This window comes from Liolophura sinensis, chromosome 1 (genome assembly GCF_032854445.1).
Source record: "Liolophura sinensis isolate JHLJ2023 chromosome 1, CUHK_Ljap_v2, whole genome shotgun sequence".
In the NCBI taxonomy this organism is placed as follows: Eukaryota; Metazoa; Mollusca; class Polyplacophora; order Chitonida; family Chitonidae; genus Liolophura; species Liolophura sinensis.
The window spans coordinates 48,604,531-48,630,571 of record NC_088295.1 but is presented as its reverse complement, the minus strand read 5'-3'; the positions used below and the strand labels follow the sequence as shown (position 1 = coordinate 48,630,571).

Genomic DNA, 26,041 nt, shown 5'->3' with positions numbered 1-26,041 from the left:
ACTGGAATTGAGAACATGGAAAAGCTTCAAAAGGCTCATATTGACTTGGCTATAGCTTAGTCATGTCGGTGATTACTGGGGGTAACTGTTACTTAGTCGTGTCAGTGATTACTGAGAGTAACTAGCTTTGTCATGTCAGTGATTACTGAGGGTAACTATAGCTTTGTCATGTCGGTGGTTACTGAGGGTAACTGTAGCTTATTCATGTCAGTGATTATTGAGGGTAACTGTAGCTTAGTCACGTCACTGATTACTGAGGGTAACTGTAGCTTAGTCACGTCACTGATTACTGAGGGTAACTAGTAGCTTAGTCACGTCACTGATTACTGAGGGTAACTAGCTTTGTCATGTCGGTGATTACTGAGGGTAACTGTAGCTTATTCATGTCAGTGATTATTGAGGGTAACTAGCTTTGTCATGTCGGTGGTTACTGAGGGTAACTAGTAGCTTAGTCACGTCACTGATTACTGAGGATAACTAGCTTTGTCATGTCAGTGATTACTGAGGGTAACTAGCTTTGTCTTGTCGGTGATTACTGAGGGTAACTGTAGCATAGTCATGTCAGTGATTATTGAGGGTAACTGTAGCTTAGTCACGTCACTGATTACTGAGGGTAACTAGTAGCTTAGTCACGTCACTGATTACTGAGGGTAACTAGCTTTGTCATGTCGGTGGTTACTGAGGGTAACTATAGCTTTGTCATGTCAGTGATTACTGAGGGCAACTATAGCTTATTCATGTCAGTGATTACTGAGGGTAACTGTAGGTTTTATCTTGAGGTACTTCCTTGATGTTTACAAGAACATGCTTGTGGGATTCTTACTTGTCAAAACTTGTCCATACATGTTTTAGTGCTTTAATTGGCAATTTATGAAAATGAACTCTTACATTTTGGGCATAAATTGGTATGAAGAGGTTTTAATACTCAGCTTTAAAGAAGTGTGAGATATTTGATATGATTCACTCAGAATACATGTCAAATTTCAAGTTGTAATGGTTAATGAGGTACGAGAAAGGCATGAGAAACAATTTTATTAAATTATATTTGGGGCCCTCCATAGCTGAGGTGGTTGGCGTGCCAGCGGGATGCAATAATCTGGGAACCTGTCACCAATGCTGTCGCTGTGATTTCAAGCTCAGCCCATGCTGACTTCCTCTCGGTTCACATGTGGGAAGGTCTGCCAGCAACCTGCGGATGGTCATGGTTTTCCCTCTGGCTCTTGAGTACGGCGTAAAACACAAATCAAATGAATAAATAAACAATTCTCTTTAGTTTTACCAGCATGAAACAGTGAATCGGCTTATATGTTTAAGCGTAACTGTCTTAAATGTTATCATAGCTGTGCTGATAATATGGCTTATGGCCCAAGGCCTGCTTTTACAAAGCTTTGATAATATGTATAAAGTTTATGTACAGTACTGTACACTGTTTCAATGTGACTTTCCAAACTCTCCATAGTACCAGTTAAAGTGGGAAAGTAGAAAAAAAGGAAGGTTTACAAGAAAAAAAGTATTCTATCCATGCTTGTCTTGGCATGATGCTAACTGATAAATCAGGGTCTGCATGTATATATGCAGAACCTGTATCAGAAGTGTGCTGGGCTTGTGTAAAGTTTTGAGAGAAACCATAATTCGTGTTCGACTGAGGCTTATATGAAGTGGTGCCTGAAACCATGATTGATAAATGTCTCAGCACTGTGTAATTTCAAGAGTCTTAGTAATTTGGGTTTATTATCAATTTTTTGCACTGTCTAGACTGTAACCTTCTAAATTATCACAAATGATTCTAATGGATGCACTGAATGTTGTATATTGGCACATAGTAATGAGTGCATGTGCCTAAGCTGACTTTTCTCATACATGTAAATGTGTAGGATAGGGAAATGGTTTTGGTGGAGATATGGCAAATGAATACAGTTTTAGAGTGTTTTAGTCTACAGCATCTCTGCCCCCACCCCCCCCCCCCCCCTCACCCTCTCTCTTTAGCTTCTGTTTCTGTCATTCGGTGTGATTGTAGGATTACGTCCTTCATTAGTGGCTGTTTTAGGCTACTGGTCAACAAACTACATGTTTGTAGTCCACTTTGACTTTTCCTTTAAAGGAAACGACAAGGTGACCAAATGTATGCATACATATACCAATGACTTTAAAGCGCCACTCTGGTCAGAATACAAATTGCGTAGAAATATTACAATGAAATGAAAGCAATCCTACGGAGTAAGCCTAACACTATGTTTCAAGAGGATTTTGATGAATAACACTATTTAACCCATATAACTGAAGATTCCTTGAAAAACAAAATCTTTTCCTGATGTGACGTGATAATATTCCCTTTATGACGTCGAATCAGGCAGATGTTACGCTGAGTAAAGCATTTATGCCGGGATGACGTCCAGAGCGTTTGAAAGGGCAGCATCATTTGTGGATATACATCAGCGATTGATGACGTCATGTGTTCGTGGGTGACGTCACACCAGGCAAAGTGGAAGGGACAGAAATACTCTGTTTCCGTTCATTCTGACGAAATGTACAATATCGGTTTTAATTCACTGCAATATTTTCACAATTTAGGAAAGCAATTCAGACTATCCCAGTCTTTTATCAATTCACCTTGCTTTTAAGACACAGATGTTTTGACACCAAAGTAGCTCTTCAAAAATGCTACTTGCTGTTGACTTGCTTTGAGGTTCAGCACTGAGAGGTACTGAGCAAGGAAACAAGACTGGGTGATCCAGTGTCAGTATAATGTGACTAGGTGGGGTGTCATGTCTGGTGTCTTCGGCATGATACTTCAGTAGCAGCAGCATCTCATTACAGCTGTGGCAGTATTGAAGATTAAGTGTTATACTTGTTATGTCTATTTAGGAACCAAACATTTTCATAGTCATAAGCCGTGCATACATACTGTATTTTACCCAAAGTTTGGTATGGGTTCAAATAGGTTCAGGCATACACAAAGACCTTAAATTAATACATTTGATGCCAAATTAACACAATGTTTTTCTGATAAGAAATTCACAGAAACTCTAAAGTGGCCCTATAAGATGGCGGATTCAGTGAGAATCGAGCAAAATGTGTCATTTGAAAAATGCTAAACTTTAGGTGAATTACAGTACCTGCATATCATGTATGTGCATTTGTGGACTTCTTTCTGGATCAAGAAAGTGTGCCAATTCTTCTAGGTGATCCGTTTGCACTTAGATGTACTTCCTGCTTTAGACCTTTTAAAGGGACAGCTGATTTCATCAATATTTTCCTTGTGTGTCATATAGTACTTCACATCCTGGATTGTTTACACAGCACTTTTCCCTGAAGTAACCCTAATATTCAAACCCTTCAGTGTATTGCACTGAGATTGCCAGTGCAGACGACTTGAGCCAAAGTGGAATCATTTTGTCATTACTGTTTATTGTCAGGTGAACGCGCTAAAATAATGGTACAAACATGACCTAGATACAGCTACAAAGATAGATATGTACTTAGAGTTATGGCTAGAAGACTAATTCGTTGTTGTTTGAATGTTTTTTGAAGTTGATAATTAGTTGTAAAATTAATAGCTCAAGGTCATGCAGAAGCAGAATGTTGGTTATTTCACTAGCTTAGAGATTTTGTGATTATAGAGCCGATAAAGCGTCACCTATAAACTTGGGTTCGTTAATTCCTATGAAGTCAGGTTTCTAGAACTGTGACTGGTTGTAGGCAGAAGGTATTTAAACGCGCTATAAAACTGTTCACGGGCTTTGGAAAGGAGATGATATGATGAAAAAAAAATAAAAGAAAATATTACAAAGGAACAGATGATATAATTCAAATAATGTTAAAACGAGCATGATGAATCCAGATATGAAAGCTGTGAGAACAACATACGCAGCATGATTCATGTGATATATTTGACAATGGCAAACATCTCACTAACACATTTAAATTTTGTGCATATGTTTTCAGAAATTTTATGTGTTGCAGTTGTATAATAACAGATTGAGTATTAATTATCACATTAAAATTGTGAAAAACAAAGAACAAGAGACTTCTTTATGAGCTGCTTTCGTTGTCGTCGTAAGTTGAATTCAGAATATTTCCTTTCAGACTCGTCGTCTTTGCTCCCTTGAGTTACAAATCAACTACATTGTACATTGATCTTCTAAAATTAGACCGCGTTTAGTTCCAGTTGGGTTGATCTTGGCACCTTGTGTGAAAATGATTTCCGACCGAGTTGCCCTAACTTTTCCTATGGATTTGCTCTTTGGCATCAGAGTTACAGACTGATTGATATTGATCGCACGCTAACATTGCTCAACAAGCTGCAGGGAAACATGGCAAGACCTCTCCGCTTTGCTGGCATTCATTGCTTGCTCGGACTCGGCAGGTAGCAAGGATTAATCTAGTTTGTATCGATGCATTATTCACAATGACTGCAGACTAGTTCCTCACTTCTGTGTGGAATTTATTTAGATGTTATACCAAGCCATCAGCCGCCGTTCCCAGGATTAGACACCTGTTACCTCTGAATGACACTCTGTATGCTTGTGAATGGTTTTCAGAAATCATTTCGGAGAAAAATGGAGAAAGAATGGTGTCTTTGACCATTCATTGCCTTATCACCAGTGTCATGTTTTTTTTTTTTGTGCGTTGAAACGCCTTTTCAGATATTTTCTGATATTTAAAATAAAATTGCCTTGCATAATTACATTTGTAATTAGTGAATTGTGCATTTGAGCCTCCAGTGTTATGCATTTGCCAGACCTCAAGTGTTAAACAATGTTAGTCAACCATTAAACCACCAAAACAGAATAAAAATGATAATAAAAAGAAATGGAAACAAAAAAAATGTGAAAAAAGTAGAAAAATCACCACAAGCTAACAAAACAAAGGGACATGCATGTAGCACAAACACTTGATCTTGCTGCCATATGTCAGATTAGTACTTGTTTTTTACTTTTGATACTTTGCCAAATTGATCGCCCCATCAGACAAAAAAGGTTCAGCGCCAATCTCCAATCAATTTCTCTGTCCTCCAGGGTGTGAAGAATTTATGAAAACAAATCTAGCAGTTTATTGCACCTGGTCGTGTTGTTGATAGGGTGGTGGGAAAGATTTCTGGCATAAAAGCGGCCTGGAGTAGACATTTTAATGTGTCTCTTCCCCCACCAGCCCAGGCTAGAGGAGATTCGAATGGCTATGTTTACAGTCTGTTTCTTGGCAGCCAGTGATGTACAGGTTTTCTTTATGGGATTCTGTCTCGGTTTAAAACATTTCTTTTGCCACTCAGTGACCAGTATTATCCCCTGACTTCTAAATGTTGTCCTGCTGCCCTGTGTATAAGTACAAATCCATTGAGACAGCTCTATAATTACGTAGGCACAAGTACAGACATTTTGACAGATGATGTAATGCCAACCCATATTGTAGGTTGAGTAAAGTTTTACAATAACTTTCTTTCCTCCACTCACTGTGTTTCTGTCTCTTTCTGAGAGTTGTCATTGCCGAAAGTACATTATTACATAAATACCATATATTAATATTAATATATATATATATATATATATATATATATATATATATATATATATATATGTGTGTGTGTGTGCTCCAGTACAGACATCTTCACTATTGGTGTAATTCCCACCCATATTGTTGGTGTACTAAATTTTATAACATCTTAATTTGAGGTCATGTCTACTATACTGCATTTTATTACAGTACTAATTAAAACAAGGTTATTCATCAAAGATATTGTGAAACATCAATTTCTGATCAGTAGGACACAAGTGGTGCGGGTTCAAAACCAGTCATGGTCAGGGAATTTGTAGATTTGTACTGCTTTCACTACCTGTGAAGCCTTGTTGGCAATAAAGCAATTAACGACACCCATGTGGGTTTTTACCATATCCTGCGAGAAAGGTTGCCAGTCACATACCAGTGGTCTGTGGTTTATGCTGGGTACTCAACACCATAAAATGGCTGCCATCATGTAGTTAAAAACTTCTTGAATATGGCTTTAAATAATCACATGAATAAAAATCAATTTCTCAGGCATTTGTGACTTACTGCCATATTCACACAGAGGAGTTAACCACTATACCTGGACTAATCGAATGAGGCCGTACTTCCAAATTTGGCTTCCAAGTGGCATAATAGACTGAAGCCGTGTGTCATGAGGTTTCTTATAAGACTGAGTGGTTTCCTAATAGCTGTGCTCTGTTTCCCCAATCTATCCATCCCGTGAACTACTTTGAAAAGTGATATAAGCCATTTGACTAAAGGGAATATATAAGCTGTTCATGATTTTCAGAGGAGTAGTGGAAAGACCAGGAAAAAGTTTTAAGCATTTACTCCCGTACACAGTGTGAACACATTTTATTTATTTGATTGGTATTTTACGCTGTACTTAACAATGTTTCACATATCAGACGGCGGCCATCATTATGGTGGGGAAAAAACCAAGCAAAGCACAGTGGAAACCCACAACCATCTGTAGGTTACTGGAAGACCTTCCCATGTAGGTGCGGAGAGGAAGCCAGCATGAGGTGGACTTGAACTCACAGCTACGGCATTAGTGAAATAAAACATTTTGGCTGTGGCTTTAGATCCACAGGATTGTTAGGTCCTGGTCAAAGACATACTGGTCAAAGACCTGAGTTTCCTTCACTCATAGACCTTTATTGTTTATACACTTTAACAGTCCAGCTCTCATGATATTATGCGGTAAATGACAACTGTCTGATATGATATCATGACGTCACAAGATGACGTCACTGGCAGGATGGCTTACTCATATGTGACATTATAAGTGAAGTTGTCAAAATTGCTTTCACTGTGAACAGAATGAAAAGTCAAGTTTTCTCGCAGGCTTTGCCCGATTTCCTACCACCATAATGCTGGCTGCTGTTGTATGAGTTGACTATTTTTAAGTGTAATGTAAAGCACTAATCAAATAAATATAAAATAATCAATTAAACAAAAAAAAAAGTGTGTCATTTGAAAAATCCTAAACATTAGGTGAAATACATTGTATCAACAACAATGAAGTAAGAATTAAATATGTGTGTTACAGAAACACCTGTAACAACTGTCGCTGTCCACGTGAAATTCATGATGTCTACCATGAAGAAGTGGTCAACGTCAGGGACAGGTTGGGCTGGAAGAAGCAGGAAGACCCCAAACTACAGGTCGTCAAGGAGAGGGCGCTTAAGGAGGGTTACACCTGGGTGCCTCCAGGGCTCTCCAGTCATAAGGTACACAGTACTTACTATGGTTAATGACAAATAATTCATTTTAGTAACAAATAAATGTCATAAACTCTTAAAGGGAGGCCACTTATTCTGTTACATATCCGGTGAATGATGTGAAATGTTATGTATTTTCCTCTTGAATATTATGCTACACAATATACACAAACTCTAGACAATTTACAGAATCAATGAGAGTGTGCAACTTAATCAGGGGCAGAATATTGGGTCCCATAGAGCACCTAGGGCAGATTCCACAAAGCCATTTCTGACTTTAGTCAAAATTTGAGTATGATTTTAAGGCTTGTTTTTGCGGCATTAGAAATTAAAATTTTGTCTGCTTCATCAATGTTATTTTAATGCAGAAGTTTCCAAATTTCAACTTCCAGTATCAAAAACTAATGAGTGTGAATAAGTTTTAAATTTTTGACTTTAATTTTCATTTTTATTTAAATTAAAATCATTTAAAATTTCGTCTGCTTCATCAATGTTATTTTAATGCAAAAGTTTCCAAATTTCAACTTCCAGTACCAAAAACTAATGAATGTGAATAAGTTTTAGATTTTTTGACTTTAATTTTCATTTCTGTCATTAAAATCAAACACAGCATGTAGTGTTAAAATAACATTTCTTTTTGTAAGTCACAATTTTGGCACAGTAAACTGTTTTGAAGTTAAAACTAAGTCAGCTTCGTCAGTCTGGGAGTTGTTCCAGCATACGAGCACTCTAAGTTTTGTTTCACAATTTAGATGGTCTTTATAGACAACTATAAATCAGTCAGTGCATAAATTAAATTCTGTTACCAGTGAATGTTGAATTGACAATTCAAGCTGAACATTTAACTGCATGTAAGAAATAACCTCCACATACATGTAACAGATGGTATGGATGGAATATTCAAGAGAAAGAGGCACATATGATATCAGCAGAATATGTTATCCTGGGTACTTTACATACTTGAAGTGACCATGCTTCCTGTGTATATCTATGTATAAATCATTTCTCTGGGATAAAGATTGATTGATTGGTCTCTAGAGAAGTATTTGAATAAAAATTCAGGAGGAAATAAAAGAACAAACAAACCGCTTTTACGTCCGGATGAAAGGAGATTGTGGCAATTGCAGTACGGTGGTATTGATTTGTTCCAAATGTCCATGTGCAGATAGAAGAATATATGGAGCAGTTGCCAAATCATAAAATCCCCAAGATCGGAAGCCCAGGGGAAAAGTATCGAGACATTCAGCTCATAGTTCAACTCCCTAAGCAGGACCTGTCAAGCGAGTATTGCAAGAGTTTATCTTCAGAGGAAGAGAAAAAAGAATTTAAAGAATTCCGAACATTCCGGGATGAGAATGTGATGGAAATTGGATATGCCAGGGAAAACACAACCATCAGCTCGGTACGTTGTGTGTTTTATTGTTTTCCTGTGAGAATTGTTTCTCTTTTATTTTGTTTGATTTTTTAATTTTTGGTGGGGGTGGTATATTTATTTATAGATTATAGTCTGTAAAATGCTCACAAATCATTTGAAGTGAAGTAGGAAAGATGGTGGCCTGTTTTGACAATCTAAATTATGAGACATGACATCACTTTCTTGAGAAGAATTTATTTTATTTGCCCTGCCTCTGGAGATTTTTTCTGTAAAATGCTCACATATCCTTTGAAGTGAAGTAGGAAAGACGGTGGCCTATTTTGACAATCTAAATTATGAGACATGACATCACTTTCTTGAGAAGAATTTATTTTATTTGCCCTGCCTCTGGAGATTTTTCTGTAAAATGCTCACAAATCATTTGAAGTGAAGTAGGAAAGATGGTGGCCTGTTTTGACAATCTAAGTTATGAGACATGACATCACTTTCTTGAGAAGAATTTCTTTTATTTGCCCTGCCTCTGGAGATTTTTTCTGTAAAATGCTCACAAATCCTTTGAAGTGAAGTAGGAAAGACAGTGGCCTGTTTTGACTATCTACTATTGACATCACTTTCTTGAGAAGAATTTCTTTTATTTGCCGTGCCTCTGGAGTTTTTTCTGTAAAATGCTCACAAATCATTTGAAGTGAAGTAGGAAAGACGGTGGCCTGTTTTGACTATCTACTATTGACATCACTTTCTTGAGAAGAATTTCTTTTATTTGCCGTGCCTCTGGAGATTTTTCTGTAAAATGCTCACAAATCATTTGAAGTGAAGTAGGAACGATTTTTCTGTAAAATCCTCCATGATGAACTACCTTTAGGATCATTTTTATAAGTTTTGATGGATTTTTAGGTGTTCAAAATAATGCTGTTTCGAAAATATTGTCTCAGAAAAACACTTACACGAGAATTGATTTTGAATTGTAAGAAGAAATGTAAAAAGATAATTTGAAGCATTTCTTGACATAGTTCACCGTTTCACTCTTTCATTTTAGGCAGACACTATTTTTTACTTAATGTTCATGTACTCTTTGACAGTAATTGTTAATATGTTAATACTTTTGGTGCAAACCAGAGAAAAATTCACAAAGATGTCATCAAAGTAAATGGCCCCAATTGACATCCATTGACAGCACTAACATTTATCATTGATAGATTTCAAGCTATTTTGGGGGGAATATAAATCCAAATCATCTGAAGAAAGATTAGTTGGTGCCTAACTTGACTGGTGTGTGATGAAGGGAAGCAACTCTAACACTTATTCTGCCATTATGACTTATCCCCCTTTCACTTCAGTAATTCTTCATTGGAGCAGATGATTTGACAAAAGCATACCTTATAGGCATTCTTCTATATTTTTTGGTCAGGTTTGATATGTATTACAAAATCGAAAAGATAGTTGATTTTGTGTGGTACATCATGTGTGCCAGGATAGTTTACTCCATCCATGAATGCACAGTAACTGTCATCATTAAAGTCAAACATTCTCAGTGTATTACTGGCTTAAAGTAAGATAGATGACGTTAAATGAAGAAAAAAATGCCATGGATAGTCCACATTTTCCACAAATTAGATGATTTTCAATATTTTTGTTTTTTTCATAGCCTCCTTCATCCATGATAAAATATTTATTCCGCCTGTAAAACAAGAATTAAAATTGCTGTGGCCATACCTGTTTTGTATCTGTACGCAAATGTAGAAATGTCTATATGAATTAATCTAACGTTTCCTTTTCGTTCCCCACAGTGTTATAACTGCCAGGGTGAGGTTGATGCTGGGGAAGTGGCTGTGTTTGCCCCTAAGGTGGGTCTGAAGGCCTGCTGGCACCCTGCCTGTTTCGTGTGTGACACGTGTGATGAATTGCTGGTGGACCTGACTTACTGTCACAAAGACTCCAAGGTGTACTGTGAGCGACATTACGCGGAGCTCATTAAGCCCAGATGTCCAGCCTGTGATGAGGTAAGAATTCATCAGAGGTATTTATTGACTGTGTTTACGTGTAGGTCAGTTGTTCTGTCTCTCTGTCTGTTGGTTGGTTAGACCTTTCACTGAATGATGGGACTGGGTGCAAGATGACTATATCTGTGTAATGTTGCAGCGTGTACAAATTTGGCTGTCGGTTCAAGTCAACATGTTTGTCAGGTATGTGACAAAGGTCAGTGGTTCACTCCAGTGTTCTCCACCTGACATGGTTTAAAGTGAAAATTCTTGACCACAGCCTTTTAAACTCCCATAAATCAGTCAGTCACTTAAGATGCAACAAACCATGATGATCAATGGCGTTACGCAAGCTCACTGCTTCAAAAGCTATAAAGGTACACAAACAGATCAAAAACAATAAATGTTTCAGGCATGAGGCCCTTCCAGGTGCTCTGCTGCAGAGATGCATTAATTGTTCTCTTGTTCATAAACTGATGTACAGAAAAAAAAAAAAAAATTGTTCTTCTACTAATCAATTTTATGTAAAAAATACACAAAATTTGACTCAGGACAACAAAGGTCTTGCAAATAATTTATCAACTCCACAAGTGATTTGCTTACGCATATTCCTCTTGCGGGCACAAATGTGTTGGTTTTCTCTTCCAGTCTATGGGGTTGTTAAAAATGTCACTCAAGAATTTAAGATCAACTTTCTCTCAACTGTGGCATTTGTCATAGCTCTAGTGACTGAATCCCATGCTTTGATCATTTCGTTTGTCAACAGCCAACTAACATTATTTTGAGCACACTATGTTATCTTTGTTATTTGTGGATCATAATATGCTGGCGCTTTCGATCACCTCAAAAGGTAAAATTATTAAGTATGAAAAGACAGCTTTAATTAATTCTTAAGATGGTAAGTAAACTGACTTCAGGACTTAAAGTAAAGCAGTTAGAAATGAGCATTTCAGAGAAATGGCCCTTGAAACATACATGATTGCACTCCTGGAAGAATTGAAGAATTGTTGTGGCTTGAACTTAGGTTATTTTCTCCAGCTCGATCTCATCTACTGCCCCAGTTAGCTACATGTATATGTGCATACCTACATGTACTTACATGGATGTGTAATGTAGAGATAAATTTATAATGTGTAGTAAAATTCATATATAGCGATGTGACATACTTGAGCTACTCAAACATCTGGTTTGACTTGTGGGATTACATAAAACAGCTACATAGGGCCAAAAGCTATATAAATATTAACAGATTGAATTAATTTTATTTTATAATTAGGTTAGTCTTTGTATTCAGGTCAGTTGGATTTCGCTAACTCTTGCTGGCTGTACAGTTACTTTATGTGTGCGATTATATAAAGCTAGTAGACACTGCCTTGGAATGGAGTTTGAAAATTGAAGTCCCTTGTTTTGTTTTTACTAAAATAGAACGTCTTCTGTATTGACTTAATAAAAACACAACAGCTGGTATTAAAAGAGAATTTTTAGGTTTCTTTGTGGTAAAACATTCTTCTTTATTGATGTGAGAAAAAGAAATAAAGTGTGCTAGAGCATCAAGCTATTATGCATACATTTACACTGTAGTACCTGTATGCCAGTCAAGTCAGTTATGACTGATTCACCAGGGAAAGGAAACTTGTACTGCTACATTTACATGTGCAGTTGTTCAGAAATGGTGGTATTTAAAGTGAAAATATATGTTTCTGTACGGTAATTAAATTATTTATAATATTTCTGTTAATTAATTCTGGTTAACTTATCAAAATTATAACGGTACTTGTACATTACCCAGTTGTTGTCAGTTTACTTACACTGTAAATGTACTAGAATGTCTACATGTCCTCTAGATAACTATATAATAGTGTCATGCGAGGCCATCCTGTCTGGTATAATTGGCTTTAATTCAAGGGCATACTAAACCCCCTGGTACACCTGTAAACAATGAAGTTTCATGTAACAGTCTGTGAGAATTTGTGTGGACTGAAGAATAACATTTTTATTCTAAGCTCATGTGAAAATAGTTACATAGGTCAGAATGTTCCTTTATTGAACTTTCAAAGCGCAAGTGACACAATTTCAAAGGGTACATATTTAAAGCTCTTGTGATCTTTTGTATGGACTGGCTTTCAGCTACACATGGCAGGCCTGAAGTGTATAGTAACACAAATGGTTTACTTCTTACTCAACAGTAGTAATGTCTAGTCGTGCCTATGGCTAGAAAAAAGAGTTTTGTAGAGTTTTCTCTACAACAAGTTACTAGCTCATATATTCTGTTATATGATAAAATATAATGCCCAGTGTTCAAATGTCTACCAAAATTAAATCATTTCTAGGAATAGTTTTTTTTATTTATTTTATTTTGCACTATGTGTGGATACATCTAGGTCATAAATTTGTCAGAAATGTGTAAGTCTGAAGTTTTGTGTACTAAAGATATTAAAGATCAGTCGTGTTATTTCAGCATTTCAAGTCGCAGTACAGTTAATTAAGACATTGTACAGTTACTTTTTCTGAGCTAAGCATATATGTAGCTATAGCATTTTTGACCAGTTAAGTCTTTAAGTTCATTGTTCAGTGTCTCCCCCCCCCCCAAAAAAAATGATTTTATTATGTGTTTATACTGGTAATTTATTTAACAGTGAAGCTGTATATCATTTATTTTATGCAGTACATGTAGTATTTGATGCATGAGGCTTCATGTTTGAGTGTAGCTGTAGCTACCTTCACCAGACACTGGGGCCCAGGATCAAGAAGCAATCTTAGATGTAAGTCAAAATCTCAAATCCCATCAAAATTACTATATTTAAAATAGTGCTTGACATTGTAAATTCTGAGCAAGGTATTGTCAAACAAATTTCAGCTAAAATAATGGCAAAGAACATAAAGTTTAATGATTGAAATTTTGACTTCTGCTTAAGATCGTTTCATGACCCAGGAGCCAGACAATATCAATTTGCCTTTCAATAGATAGGTCACATGAGACATGGGTTCAGTCATATTGGTGGATAGGAAAACCTTGTAGCGTCCCCTAGGTCCATTGTTCTGGAGGTCAGAGGTGCTCTTTCGTGTACTTTTACATAAAGTTAGCTGGAGACCAATACGACATATTAAGTTCTCCAGTTTATTTTGCCATGTTCGGAGGTTTACTCAAGATGCTCCAGAGTCCTCTACCCGTGATGAAATACTCTGGCTGCTATCATATTAAGTGAAAAATTCTTTAGTGTTGCATCTATGACAAAAAAAAATCATTTTGTACATATATGTATAAATAAGTGCAGTTTCTTGTGTGCCTTACTACATAGACTTCTCATCACTGTCAGGAGAGTGAATTGAAGCTATGTTTTTACATAGCTGCATTTAACATGTAGCCGCATCACTTGATTTCACTTGTCAATATGTCAGTATTATAACTTATATCTTATCAAAGTATTTTGAGACAAATACTGTTTTTCTGTTTCAAAAGAAAATGTAAAAAAAAAGCCCACTTATTAACATACTTATAGGTATTGTCTGTCTGTTTCTTACCTGTACTACATTTTATTTCTGCCCTTACCTGTATTGTAATTGTATGCTCTGAGAGCGTATATATATATATATATATATATATATATATATATATATATATATATGTGTGTGTGTGTGTGTGTGTGTATCTGAACTGGGTGACCCTTCCAAAACCATACACAGTGATGCCCAGACGCCTGCATGTCTACCTGTCAACAGACTGATCTGTCTAACAATGAACTGTCAACCACTGTAGGCTACTCTGTCACCCACATGCAGGCGAGGTCACTTTTGCCAGGTCTGGAGATCACCTATAATGCTACTGTTCATCATGGTCTCTATTGAAGTACCATAGATACTGAAATATTTTAGCCCTTTCATGTGTGCCCATAGAAGCTTTCGATGGGCGTAAATGGCTTTGACATGTCTGCATTTTTTTTTGGTGTGGAGAGGAGTATGCGAAAATAAATGCTTAAACTCTGCAATGATGAAGTGTATTTGTTTTAAGTTTATAGTGAAAGTACATCTGTTCTTTTTTGAAGATGTTTAGTGTAGTAGATTTTGTGATTTAGTGAACGGAAATTTAGGTGGCTGTCTGAATTACAGTGTGCGTTAGTCATTCAGGAAGCACTGTGGAGGCCGAGCACCCGTTCAGTACTGGGTGACAGGACATGTGCAATGTCCTGTACTCACTCTATACCTTCCATTCTGTGCTCTGTGAGTAGGAGGGGGCACTGACATCTGACAGTGACAATCCCAGCATTTTTCCTCTTCTCCGACTTAACCTGTTGTTCATACTATAGCAGTTGTATCGAAGGTTTGAAGCGTTCTGTGTGATATAGCCTGAGAATTTGCTGATTTGTTAGCAGACCATTAGAGTTTGCACGGCCTACCTTTACGAGGTCATCATTGTTTTATATACCTGGTTACTCGTTTATCAGCAGGTGAGAACATTCATCACACATTATATGGTAAGTTCTGGAACAGTCGGCTCATGTAAAATGAAAAAACTTACTGTAATATGTATGTATATATGGATGAACGAGCAGGACTTGTCTGTTGTCTCGTAATTCAATTACATATTTTGTAGATAAAAGAGAAGTAATGAAGGGGATATACCTCAGAAAGAAATTCAGAATTTTTTAGTTTTTTCAGCTAAATACAAAAATAAGTTGCATTTGACTCCTAACTAAATCTCCTGGGCCTATATTATCCAAAAATTGTCAATTAAGAGAATTACAAGGGGGAATCTGTCACTGGTCTAAACTGTTCACCCAACGAGATAACATGCAAATGAGGCAGAGCAGAGATTCCCACAATGCAACGTTCGCTCGTCGAACCAAACACGATCTTCCTTTCTAGCGATACATTTTTATGAAGTATTCGTAGTTCCCAATGATCTGTACGGCAGAACTGAAGTTACACGGTAGACAGCATAATTACGACACAATACCGAGACTAACATTTCAAGTTCGGCGAACATCTCCTGTCGTGTAGACAACAAGGGGAGGTAACTGGCTAAATAAATCAAGGTATTTGAATACATCGACTTGCGTGAGTTGATGGTGGAAGGGATACCTTAGATAAAACTGAACATTCGATTACTAACTCATAATCGGATACATGTCAGTAGATCTCTGGAAATCTCAGCTTTGTGTAGAGAACGTTGAAAATAACAGTACAATTTTTTCGCACAGCTTCCACACAGCTGCTGTAGGCTATTAAACTGATTATAACTAACATGGCAACGTGTTAAAAGACATATGTGGCCATATACAAGATATTTAAAAACAAGATGTTGTGTATTGATTTGTCTCTCTGTTTTATAAACCTGTAATGAAGGGTCATCAATATGGCCGTATCAGAAGCAGTTCTGATAATGTTTTACTCTCAGTATACTCTATTTAATACATAGTGATAATGTATGTAATATTTATAATACTATTAACATTATGTACATTATCACTATGTACATTATCATTATGTACATTATCATTATGGTGACATTTACAGTATTTAATGTTACAGATGTTGATTCTATGGGAGAAAGTTAGCTTACCTCAGGTAACCTAGATGACCTAAAATTTCGTCCACAAAAGTGCATTTTTAGAGGAATGTCTCAAATAAATGTCTCAGAAGTATTGTTTTTTATGCTGAAACTTACAATTTTCCAGAAGACAATCATCCCATGTTCCCAGCAAACCTCAGAACACCTTTCTAAACTCAACAGGATTTTCAGAATCAGGAAAAATGGGCAAGTTAGTCGTGAACGAAATTTAGGGTGATGTAGGGTAGTTAATATTTACCTGCATTATTGTGTACATGGGTTCTGTCACGAGCACAAAACTTGTTCCTCAGTTCAATATACTGATAAACTGAAGGGATTTTAAGGTAGCTGGAAAAATATTTGAAGGTGTATCCCTGGTGTTGATGTACCAAGAATACTTCTTTACTGAAGCCTTATGTATATAGACGAATGTGTGTTGTGGTACACATGCATATAATAGTATCCGCTTTAAATGAAGGCTATCAGATATTACTTCTGGTACTGGAACTTCATTTTTCCAGCAGGATAACAGACCTCAAAGTTTTTCTAAGATCATTTTAACTCTTAGAATCTGGCTGCAATTTAGTCATTGACAAAATTTTTGGCTGTTATAAATGAAGACAAATCCTAGGAATCTAGATTTTTCAACTGTTGTGTGGTTATACTGTTAAATTAAATGAAAAATTCGTGAGATTTGGGCGCAGCTCTTAACCAGGACTGACAGGTGCCTTATTTATTGTACTAGTCAGTAAAGTAGGTCTAGTACTAGTCAGTTCATAAGGTTGGTATTGCCCACATCAGAGGAGTTTGAGGCTGTGTAAATTCAGTGAGGAAGCACTAGGCATGTTTGATTCAGCATGTGAACTTTACGAGTCTTGTTACTAGAAGAACTGGATATTACCTACATAATGCTGAAACAATAATAAACTCGAAGGAAACAAGCAGACTAGCTTCAGTGTGTATTTGTGCATGTTGTATGTACTGATAAAGGCATGACGCAAGTTGTTCCTGCCCATGTAACAGATATATTAACCTATCTATCATACCCCTGAAATTGTGTCCACCCTGTCTTATGTCATTCCTCAGATGTCATAGTTAAAGGGTACACAATAACTCCCACCCATCCCAAGCTGGGGTTTTGTGCAAAACCAGTTATTCGTCCATGAAAACGTATGTGTAAATGTTGATAACGGCCATGTTCTTTTGTGATTGTATACATAGTGTATCTCCCTTCTCTCATATTGTTCTCTTTAAAAATGGTGAACAAAAAAAAGTTCACAGATTTTGGGGAAAGTCGGCTGTGTAAGCACACAACTTCTCACACCATGCTGTGAAAGTGAAAGGGAAGGTTATGCCTGCATTCCACACCTGTCAGGGTTGAGTCAGACTAATGGGAGATAACTTCAGCAAGCATGCACTGCTGAAAGTGATGCTTGTAAATTGGTTTATTTCCCAGGGCAAATTCCTACTGTAAGTGACAGTGTCCAGTCTCCCTGCCATAGTAAATGATTGTCTTGAAAGTGAAATCCAGAATGTTGCGAACATCCAAGACATGAATATATTAAGTTGTCATGGTAACTATCTTAACTGAACATTGACTGATTAACGAAAACAATAAACAGCAGAACATGAATATACAAAGCTGGCAAAAATCCTCTTCTTTGAAGTTTGGTCTGTCTGTCTGTCTGTCTGTCTGGCTTTCTTTTGAAAAGCTAATTCGTATGGCTTTCCTATGTTAGGGATTTGGAAGGTCTCTTGGGCAACTTTTTTTTTGGCAATTTTTCTCAGATCCGATGTGAAATTCATGTAAGGTAAAATCACGCTTTATGGTGAAGCGAAATTTGAATGTTATGTAGACTTATTTTCATGTGTCTGTTCTATCATTTTCAGGAATACACATTACATGAATTATAATCATTATTGTCAGGTGGCTTTATAGCCTATCCACTTATAAAGCTGAACGTATGAGTGTAAAAGCGAAATTTGTGACAGTATTTACTCAAGCCTGTACCTGCTGATAAAGAGCATGCAGTCAATGCAAACATATGAAACCGGTCTATTAGATTGATCTGGCTGTGTTTGTGGAAAGTAGTACATGCTGAGCTGACATATTTCCAAATCATTACATCCCCAGTATTGATAGAATCTAGGCAAAACGATTATTAAAGCACTAATCACTACACATACATGTAAGTGTATATATTATGTTGAGGAATAGGTTGATTTTAGATAGCAGAAGCGCAGAAGCTAATTACACTTTTTTCTAAAATTTTTATCAGCTGTAACAAATTAAAATAGATTTTAATTGTAAATCGGTTGTAAGCAAGCCTGACACTTATCTTATATCTGCTCAATACCACGATCATCTGTTACGGATGAACTTTGGAAATTCGCCTGTCTCTTCCGCCAATCTGTTGGGTTCAGGATGTGTTAGCACCATTCACCAGCGCTCATTTGATATTTTTGCTGATGACATGAGAGTAATTACACAGAGGAAGTTTGGGATAGGTTAGGTCTCAGCTTTCTCGCTCAAGTGTCCGGGATGATGGGAAGATGTACGAGTATAGATGTATACACTTATACACAAACTATTTCTAAATCTAGCCAAAGTTGCCACATTCATGTACGTGTGAATGCAGATGTCTGTCCATCAGTCTATTACATCTGAGGCCCCATGAAGGTAAACAGTTTTATAGATTATTATTGACTCTTTCTCATACAAGCAACTGTGCCCAAATATAGAAACAAAGTAAACAGAAAGGAATAAGTACAACAAATGATAATGAAAGCATGAATAATGCTACAAACAGATGTTTTGCACACTTGGTTGTCTATAAGTAACTTTAACACCTATTGTAGTATTATTTATGAGATTATATACATGTGCATCCAGATTATGTGTAATTACCAGTATGTACTGTACCCTATGTACTTTAGCTCTATGTACTGTACTCTATGCACTCTAACTGTATGTAGTCTACTCTATGTACTCTAGCTGTATGTACTGTACTCTATGTACTTTAGCTGTATGTACTGTACTCTGTGCACTCTAGCTGTATGTACTGTACTCGAAGTACTCTAGCTGTATGTACTGCACTCGAGGTACTCTAGAGTACTCTATATATTCTAGCTGTATGTATGTACTCTATGTATTCTAGCCGCACGAATATATTCTATGTACTTTAGCGGTGTGTATATGCTCTGTGTACTCTAGCTGGTGTACTTTGGGGGATCATATTTTGACAACCTAACATTTGGCCACCCCCTCACAAAACTTGGCAACAGTACCATGTATTAGTGACTAAAATATTCCTTACAGTGGCATGAGGTACGTACTATTACCCTATTTTAACCCTGCGTGCAGTAATCCCCCAGTCATGTGAGATAACTTTCCAGCCAAAGGAGGGAAGAGGAGCACTATTTTTAAGTTATGGGAGCAGTTCTGAGTAAATTGTTAAACATTGTTGTAATACACGTGTTTGGTGTGGTGATTGAGGGTGGGGTATTGAAAGGATACCTCGCTGTAATATAAGTATTAAGGTGTTTCAAAAGGATTAGTTCTCAATCTCAAATACATCTATGTAAATGTCTCAGAATCATAGCAAAATATTTAGATTAAAAAAAAATGGTATTGACTCCTTCTCATGTTAATTGTTTGGTGATCATAATTGGAGTGTTTGGTCACTGTAGGTTTTAATGACACTAAATTGACTCAGAGCACACATATGATGAGAGCTGTGACAAAACAACTAGGCCATTCTCAGGCTGTGTACAGGTCAGAATGCCCGATGACATACATATGCCACAGTAAAATATGTCTTGGTGGGTCTTTGTTTTCATAGAACAATCGCAAATGATAAGCAGCCTCAGGCCTTGGCTTTCTCACAGCTCAAGCTTTCTGTTTACCATTTGTGCAGAGAAGCTGGTCCATGGACTAGAACAGTCTAGTTCTGTACATGCACATTCTACTGCTGTAAACCCTTGATAAATTTCACCAGTGATCCATAAATTTAAATGCAATTGGTTAGCGTAATTCATGAGATGTTGAAGACTTAAAATATTATACTTGAGTCCATCACTAAAGTACTAAACTAACCTAATTTTTGAGAGTTCTATACATCATAGAACTTAGACTTAAAATATTGTATTTGAGTCCCTGACTAAATTACTAAATTTATCTGATTTTTGAGAGTTTCTATACATCATAGAAATGTGTTCAGAAGTTTGTTTGAAAGGTAGGAATATATCCTGCTGGAAGCTTTGATACCAACAGTAGTATATATCATGTCCTTTGTTTGCCTCTAAAATGTTTGTGGTCGAGTTCTTATACCAGATGCAGTATTTTGTAGAAATTGTAAAATAACTTCTGGTTGCCCAAATCAGATAACATCTGTCTAATATGCCAAATCATGCACTATGCATGCCATACCTGTGGTGAAATTAGGTTAAATCATATCAGGTTTATTTATTTGCACATGCTTATTTATGATACATAGCACTCAGCCACATGAAAGCTGCGTCCTACCATAATTTTTCAAATTTTAACCGCTAGAAATTCTACATTGGCAACAGGATATATAAATGTCAGTATTGGAGTTTTGCACTCATAGTTTTACACTGTAAGCAATGTTCGCAGTCATCCAGCAATCTTGCCATATTGTACATGTAACTATATTAGAAATCACAGTGATATGTATATACATAGCTACACTCAGAATTATTTACATGTAAATTAGATTTTTGACTCTACCTGTTTTGCTTTATTTTGTTTTTCCAGAATTTATGTCTTCTGGAACATGTGCTACAATGTTTTTTGTTTACAAGCAGGGAGTAATCAAAAGTACTTATACTTTAATCTTTTCGATTCTTAATTATGTTTGTGTGGATTTTGGATCATAGATTTATTACGAGTGTTAAATTTCATATAAGTTAATACACAGCAGTCACATTATTGGCTAGCTGACTGGCCCCATCCCATACCCTCCTCAATTCGTCTCCCTCTGTCTTTGCCACTCTCCTGCCCCCCAATTTTGCACACTGCACCACTCCCTCCTTTTCAGGCCCCATCTCCATTTTGGGTCCAGTTTTGCACACCATCCCTAAGCTGGTTACTAAGGAGATGTATGTACAAAAGTTTAGAAAGTAAGAATTAAGCTGGGTGGATTTAGTATTAGTTCACCAAGGGTGGGGACTGTAGACCTCAGCAGTCAGTTGGTCAGTGTAAGCGGTACTCAGGGTCTGGTCAGTAAGGGAGGCAAGCCCCTCTGTGTTATTATCCAGGGTAAGACATCTTCATCTCTCTACACAGCTTCTAGGTCTTATAACACTGTATTTCTCACCTTCCTGACCACAAGGTCAGGCTGACCTGCCACAGATGCCGGTCTGTACTTGGTGTTTAAAACAGATGTGCTCTGTCGCTAATTAATTTAGAGAAAGGCCTTGTTTTTCTCTCTTTTCTGTTCACTGGCTTGTTCTTTACTTTGCTTACATTTTATTGAGGTGCAGATTAATATTTATGGAAGTATGACTTGCACAATGATTGAATAAATGCTAGTCAAATTAATCTTCAAAGCCACTAAATTTACTAAATAAGTAGACTTTCCTTTTATTTTGGATATTGAGTTTAATAGACTTTCCTTTTATGTTGGATATTGAGTTTAAGACTTTCTTGTCTCTGTGTTTGCTATATGTGAAATATTTTTCTTGGGTCTTTTATGAATTGAAGCATGTAATGTGTCCAAAGCTAATAATTTGTTTGGAAAGAAAACTGAGGCTAAGATAAGGGCTGACAGCTGACAGTGAAAAAGTCAAATCTAGAAAACAGCTAGTTTCTTTTTTTCCATTGACTGGAACAGCCCGTAAATTTGAGGCTCTAGAGTAGGGGATGTGTCTTGCTGCAGAACAGAGGTTTGATTGATTGACAGAAAACATACTGAAGTTTTTTTCTTGTTTTTTTTTAGTGTTTCCTGTTTATTGAATATTTTGCCTCTTAAAAAATGTATGATGTCCAACATCCAGAATGATGAGAGGAAAAATGAGATTTAGATTTTTTTTTTGACATGAAAAAGATTGGAGAGAAAGCCATCTGGAAGCTTTAGTATAGTATTTTCGTATTATAGACATGATATTCATGTGTATATGAACACATTTTCATTGTGAAATGCAAAGGTTTGTCCTATAGGTACAGCTGTTAAATAGGAATATCATTTGGTAGCATATCTAGCGTACATATATATATTTCTACATTATCCCTGCTATGTGTACCTGAGACTCACACATATGGTTAACAGTGAAAAGAGAAAGATAAGTCAGGGTTCTCTAGATACTGATTATGGTTCAACTATTAAAAGGTCGTGATAAGATGTGCATGTTGTCAGTCAGGCTGCAGCTGCGGTAAAATCTGTTGATGAATCATACGACGTTACCATGACTTACTGCAAAATAACCATGACTTACTGCAAAATAATACCCTTCAGTGACAGTTGAGTTTCTAATTTTGTCTCTTGCAATGGTTAATGTGGGCAAATTACAGCAGATGTGAATTTAGAATGTTACTGAAGAATGTGAAGCCCATGTTTGGAAGATCAGATCATCACCGATATTCCATGAACTGTTTTCCATACCACTTTTGAATAAGGTTTGATTCAGTTACAGATACCATTTAATTACATAATATGAGGGTCTTCATCAAAAATAAGAAATGAGAAAATTTAAATGCAAAGCAGAAATCCTGCATGGGCTTAACTACTCAATGTTTGAATTATTAGGGTAGAAAGGTATATTTGTGTTGGCTATATTGAGCCGTCTGCTTCAGATTAGCAGTTGTTAGAATGTTTACGGCACGCAGACCTGGAGATAAATGGCTGAGTCAGCAAAGTGTATGGATTGCTGTTAACTAAGATGTCATGGGTTATATATATGTTTTTTCACTCAGCTAGGCATTACTACTAGCATCCTCTGTTGGGATTCCATGTTTTGGCTGACTTTATTCCCTGAGAAGTATATTGCTTAAATAAAATTTGCCCTGTTGTTATTTCATTATTGTAAATATCAATCATCTCCGAGTTAGAATTGTTCTTTGTGAAACTGTAACTTTCTATCACCGAGTTAATTAACTTCTTAGTGTATATTTTATGTGTGTTATATTTATTAAATAATCTCTCCCATCAAGAATGATAATTAATTTACCTAGCATAAAGATCGATAGTAGAATGTACCGATCTACTTTTTAGTGGGGGTGGGGGTGGGGGGGGGGGGGGGGGGGGTAGAGGAGGAGGGAGACGGTGGGGTGTAATTCAGATAAATGCATGTATATGAATTTTTAAGAACACTGTTGAGTAGGGAACAATAATATTAAACTCTTTGGAAAGTAACTAACCCAACAAATATTGTGTATCTTTTTCCATCATGAAATGAAGTGGTGTGTGGACTTTTTGTCTTGAACAGTTTTTAACCAATCAAGTTTGTACTTAGGCAATACGTTCGTACCTGCGCTGTACATAAGCTTGTGTCGTAATGGCTACAGTCTGCTATCTTAGATTTCTTGTAGAAAACTATTAAAGAATTGAAGCCTGTTATCAACCCCTTGGCTTTTTTTTAAATTGAACACTCATATTTATACTTTGAAGGCATTTTAAACATATATATATAGGTATTTTATATATATATGTAGGTGCAGGTCTGTATTATCTTTATGTAATGTACTACTGGTTGCGCAGGATTGACTGTCTGGATAACAGCCTTTGTTTCCAGTTTCTTTCAAAATGACCATGCTGTGATAATTATTTAAAAAATATTGTTATCAAAAACAAAAAAGTTGTAAACTGCAAAATAGATCTTATAATCTCATATTCTTATGTCTGCCAGTGCTGCATGCTGTGGCTCTTTATCCCATATGTAACAGTTGATAATGCTTGTGTGGCGATTTGTGAAGTCGATAATTCATTGGAGATTTAATTCTTGTGTTCCAGCAGTGAGGTGTGCATATCTTTCTTGTCACACATGGAAAAGTTCTTCAGCGACTTGCCAAAGGGCAGCAGTTTAATCTAGGCCTTCCAGTTTCCTTCATCCAATAGACTGACGTACTTTCCAGCTTGGACCTTTCCTATTCTAGTTTGATAATGAACACCTTGATTGAAGTTACAGGATGAGTTATTATGGTTGGATTAGTTGTTTGCAGTAGCTTAAATTTATGCTCTGTGTTGTTCACCAATTTGTCATAGTGCTTGGCTGGAGATTCCCTAGGGTAGGGGGAGTACGTCTTCATCTCACCTAATAAGTAACATCTTACCAGAGATGTTAATAATTATCTGTAGCTCATGTGGGTGTGTAGCCTGTGGGTTAACCCCAGTGGGCTGCTGAATCATGTAGCCTGCATGTCTGTTAGCCAGACCAGCTTAAGAGTGGGGGCTGAGGCTGTTCATAGAGATACTCTGTAGGCCAACATGTGACCCCAAAATTCAGCCTTTTCGCCATTTAATTAGGTGTGTGTGAAGTTAGTTCTCCATGCATTCTGCCATATAGGGAAAAAAAATTATACAGGTGTAAGTCATTAGGAAGTTTGAAACAATTTAGTGTATTTCACTTAAAGTTCGGTTGGATGAAAATACACTTTCAAAAGCATTTAAACGTCTGAAAATTTTCTGATGAGAAATGAATTAAGCTTCACAAAGACCTCTGCAAATTGTCCTATAAATTATGGATACGTTAATCATAAACAAACAAAATGTGTCACTTGCAAAATGCTAAATTTTAGGTGAAATATAGTATTGTGGGACAAAATGTGTGATAGGTGTAACATACAGAGATTATAGGTGTAAATGTACTTCTCAAGTCTGCACAGATTTTTCATCATGTAGAGTTAACCTTGCCAAGGCCAAATCTATGCCCTTGGACATGTGCTAGATCTAAGCAAAAATGCTGCAAATGGTTAAGGAGACATTCATCCAGTGGATCTATGCATGACAATCTTGATTTTCATGATAGTTGTAGAATGTCATATTTTTGGATCTATTCTATTTAAGGGACATTCTGTGTATTGATTTTCACTGCAATTCATACTGTCCCCTAAACCAAATGATTGACTTGTGTCCAGGCAATCCAAATCCCAGATAAAGTTGCGTGGTGAAGAAGTACATGCCAACTACCAGAATCACAACTGGTTCCTTAAAACTCCTTTCATCTAGGTGTATACTGGACTATATGTCTGAGCTCTGTAAAACCATGCAGAATTCATCTCACCTCATGCCTGCTGGATACTTTTACATACAGACTTCAGCTGCTTTTATAGGAATTTTCTGACTCACAGCTTGGCTTGTGCATGTTGTTTATAGACAGTTCATCCCTTCACCTATCACCTCATATATCTGCTCCTTGTGAGCAGGCCTGCCGGCCCGCCGACTTCCTCCAACACATGTTCTAGCAAATGCTTCCTTTCCATTACTTCAGGTAGCTCCCCAAATGGTGTATGTATATATATATATATATGTGTGTGTGCCTGTGGGTGACTGCGGTTTACTACCTCTGCCAGCAAGATCAAAAGGTTAATGCTTTTCTAGGAGGGCAGTCCTGTATATTTCACAGGGGTCTGCCCTAAAACCTCTGCAACCCAGAACAGAACATATTAACACAGGCCTCTAAGTGTTAGCATATTAGAATAAATCAGGCAGATGGATGCTTATGTGTATATGCACTCACAGTTCAAACTGTGACGTGTCAGGCAGAGATATAACGTGTCATCAACATTACATTTAATTCTGTTGACTCTGATTTATCCATCTGTTTGATATTTCACTATTTTCATGTGTAACATTAGGGTGTAATTAATTCAACACGTTAATTTGATTTATGACATAATTAAGCTGCTTTGATGCTTGACTATATGAGGCTGTACTAATATCTACTTTCTAACCAG

General features: G+C 36.7%; 1 protein-coding gene across 2 annotated transcripts in view; it reads left to right on the top strand.

The window, feature by feature from the left end:
* The window catches only part of LOC135461785 (four and a half LIM domains protein 2-like), a 58,803-nt gene that overhangs the window by 17,641 nt on the left and 15,121 nt on the right, over positions 1–26,041 (top strand). For both annotated transcript variants that reach the window (XM_064739016.1, XM_064739017.1), the window contains exons 3-5: positions 7,055–7,235; positions 8,392–8,628; positions 10,389–10,601. In XM_064739016.1, the coding sequence (XP_064595086.1) occupies positions 7,055–7,235; positions 8,392–8,628; positions 10,389–10,601 (631 nt within the window). The remainder of the gene's footprint in view (positions 1–7,054; positions 7,236–8,391; positions 8,629–10,388; positions 10,602–26,041) is intronic.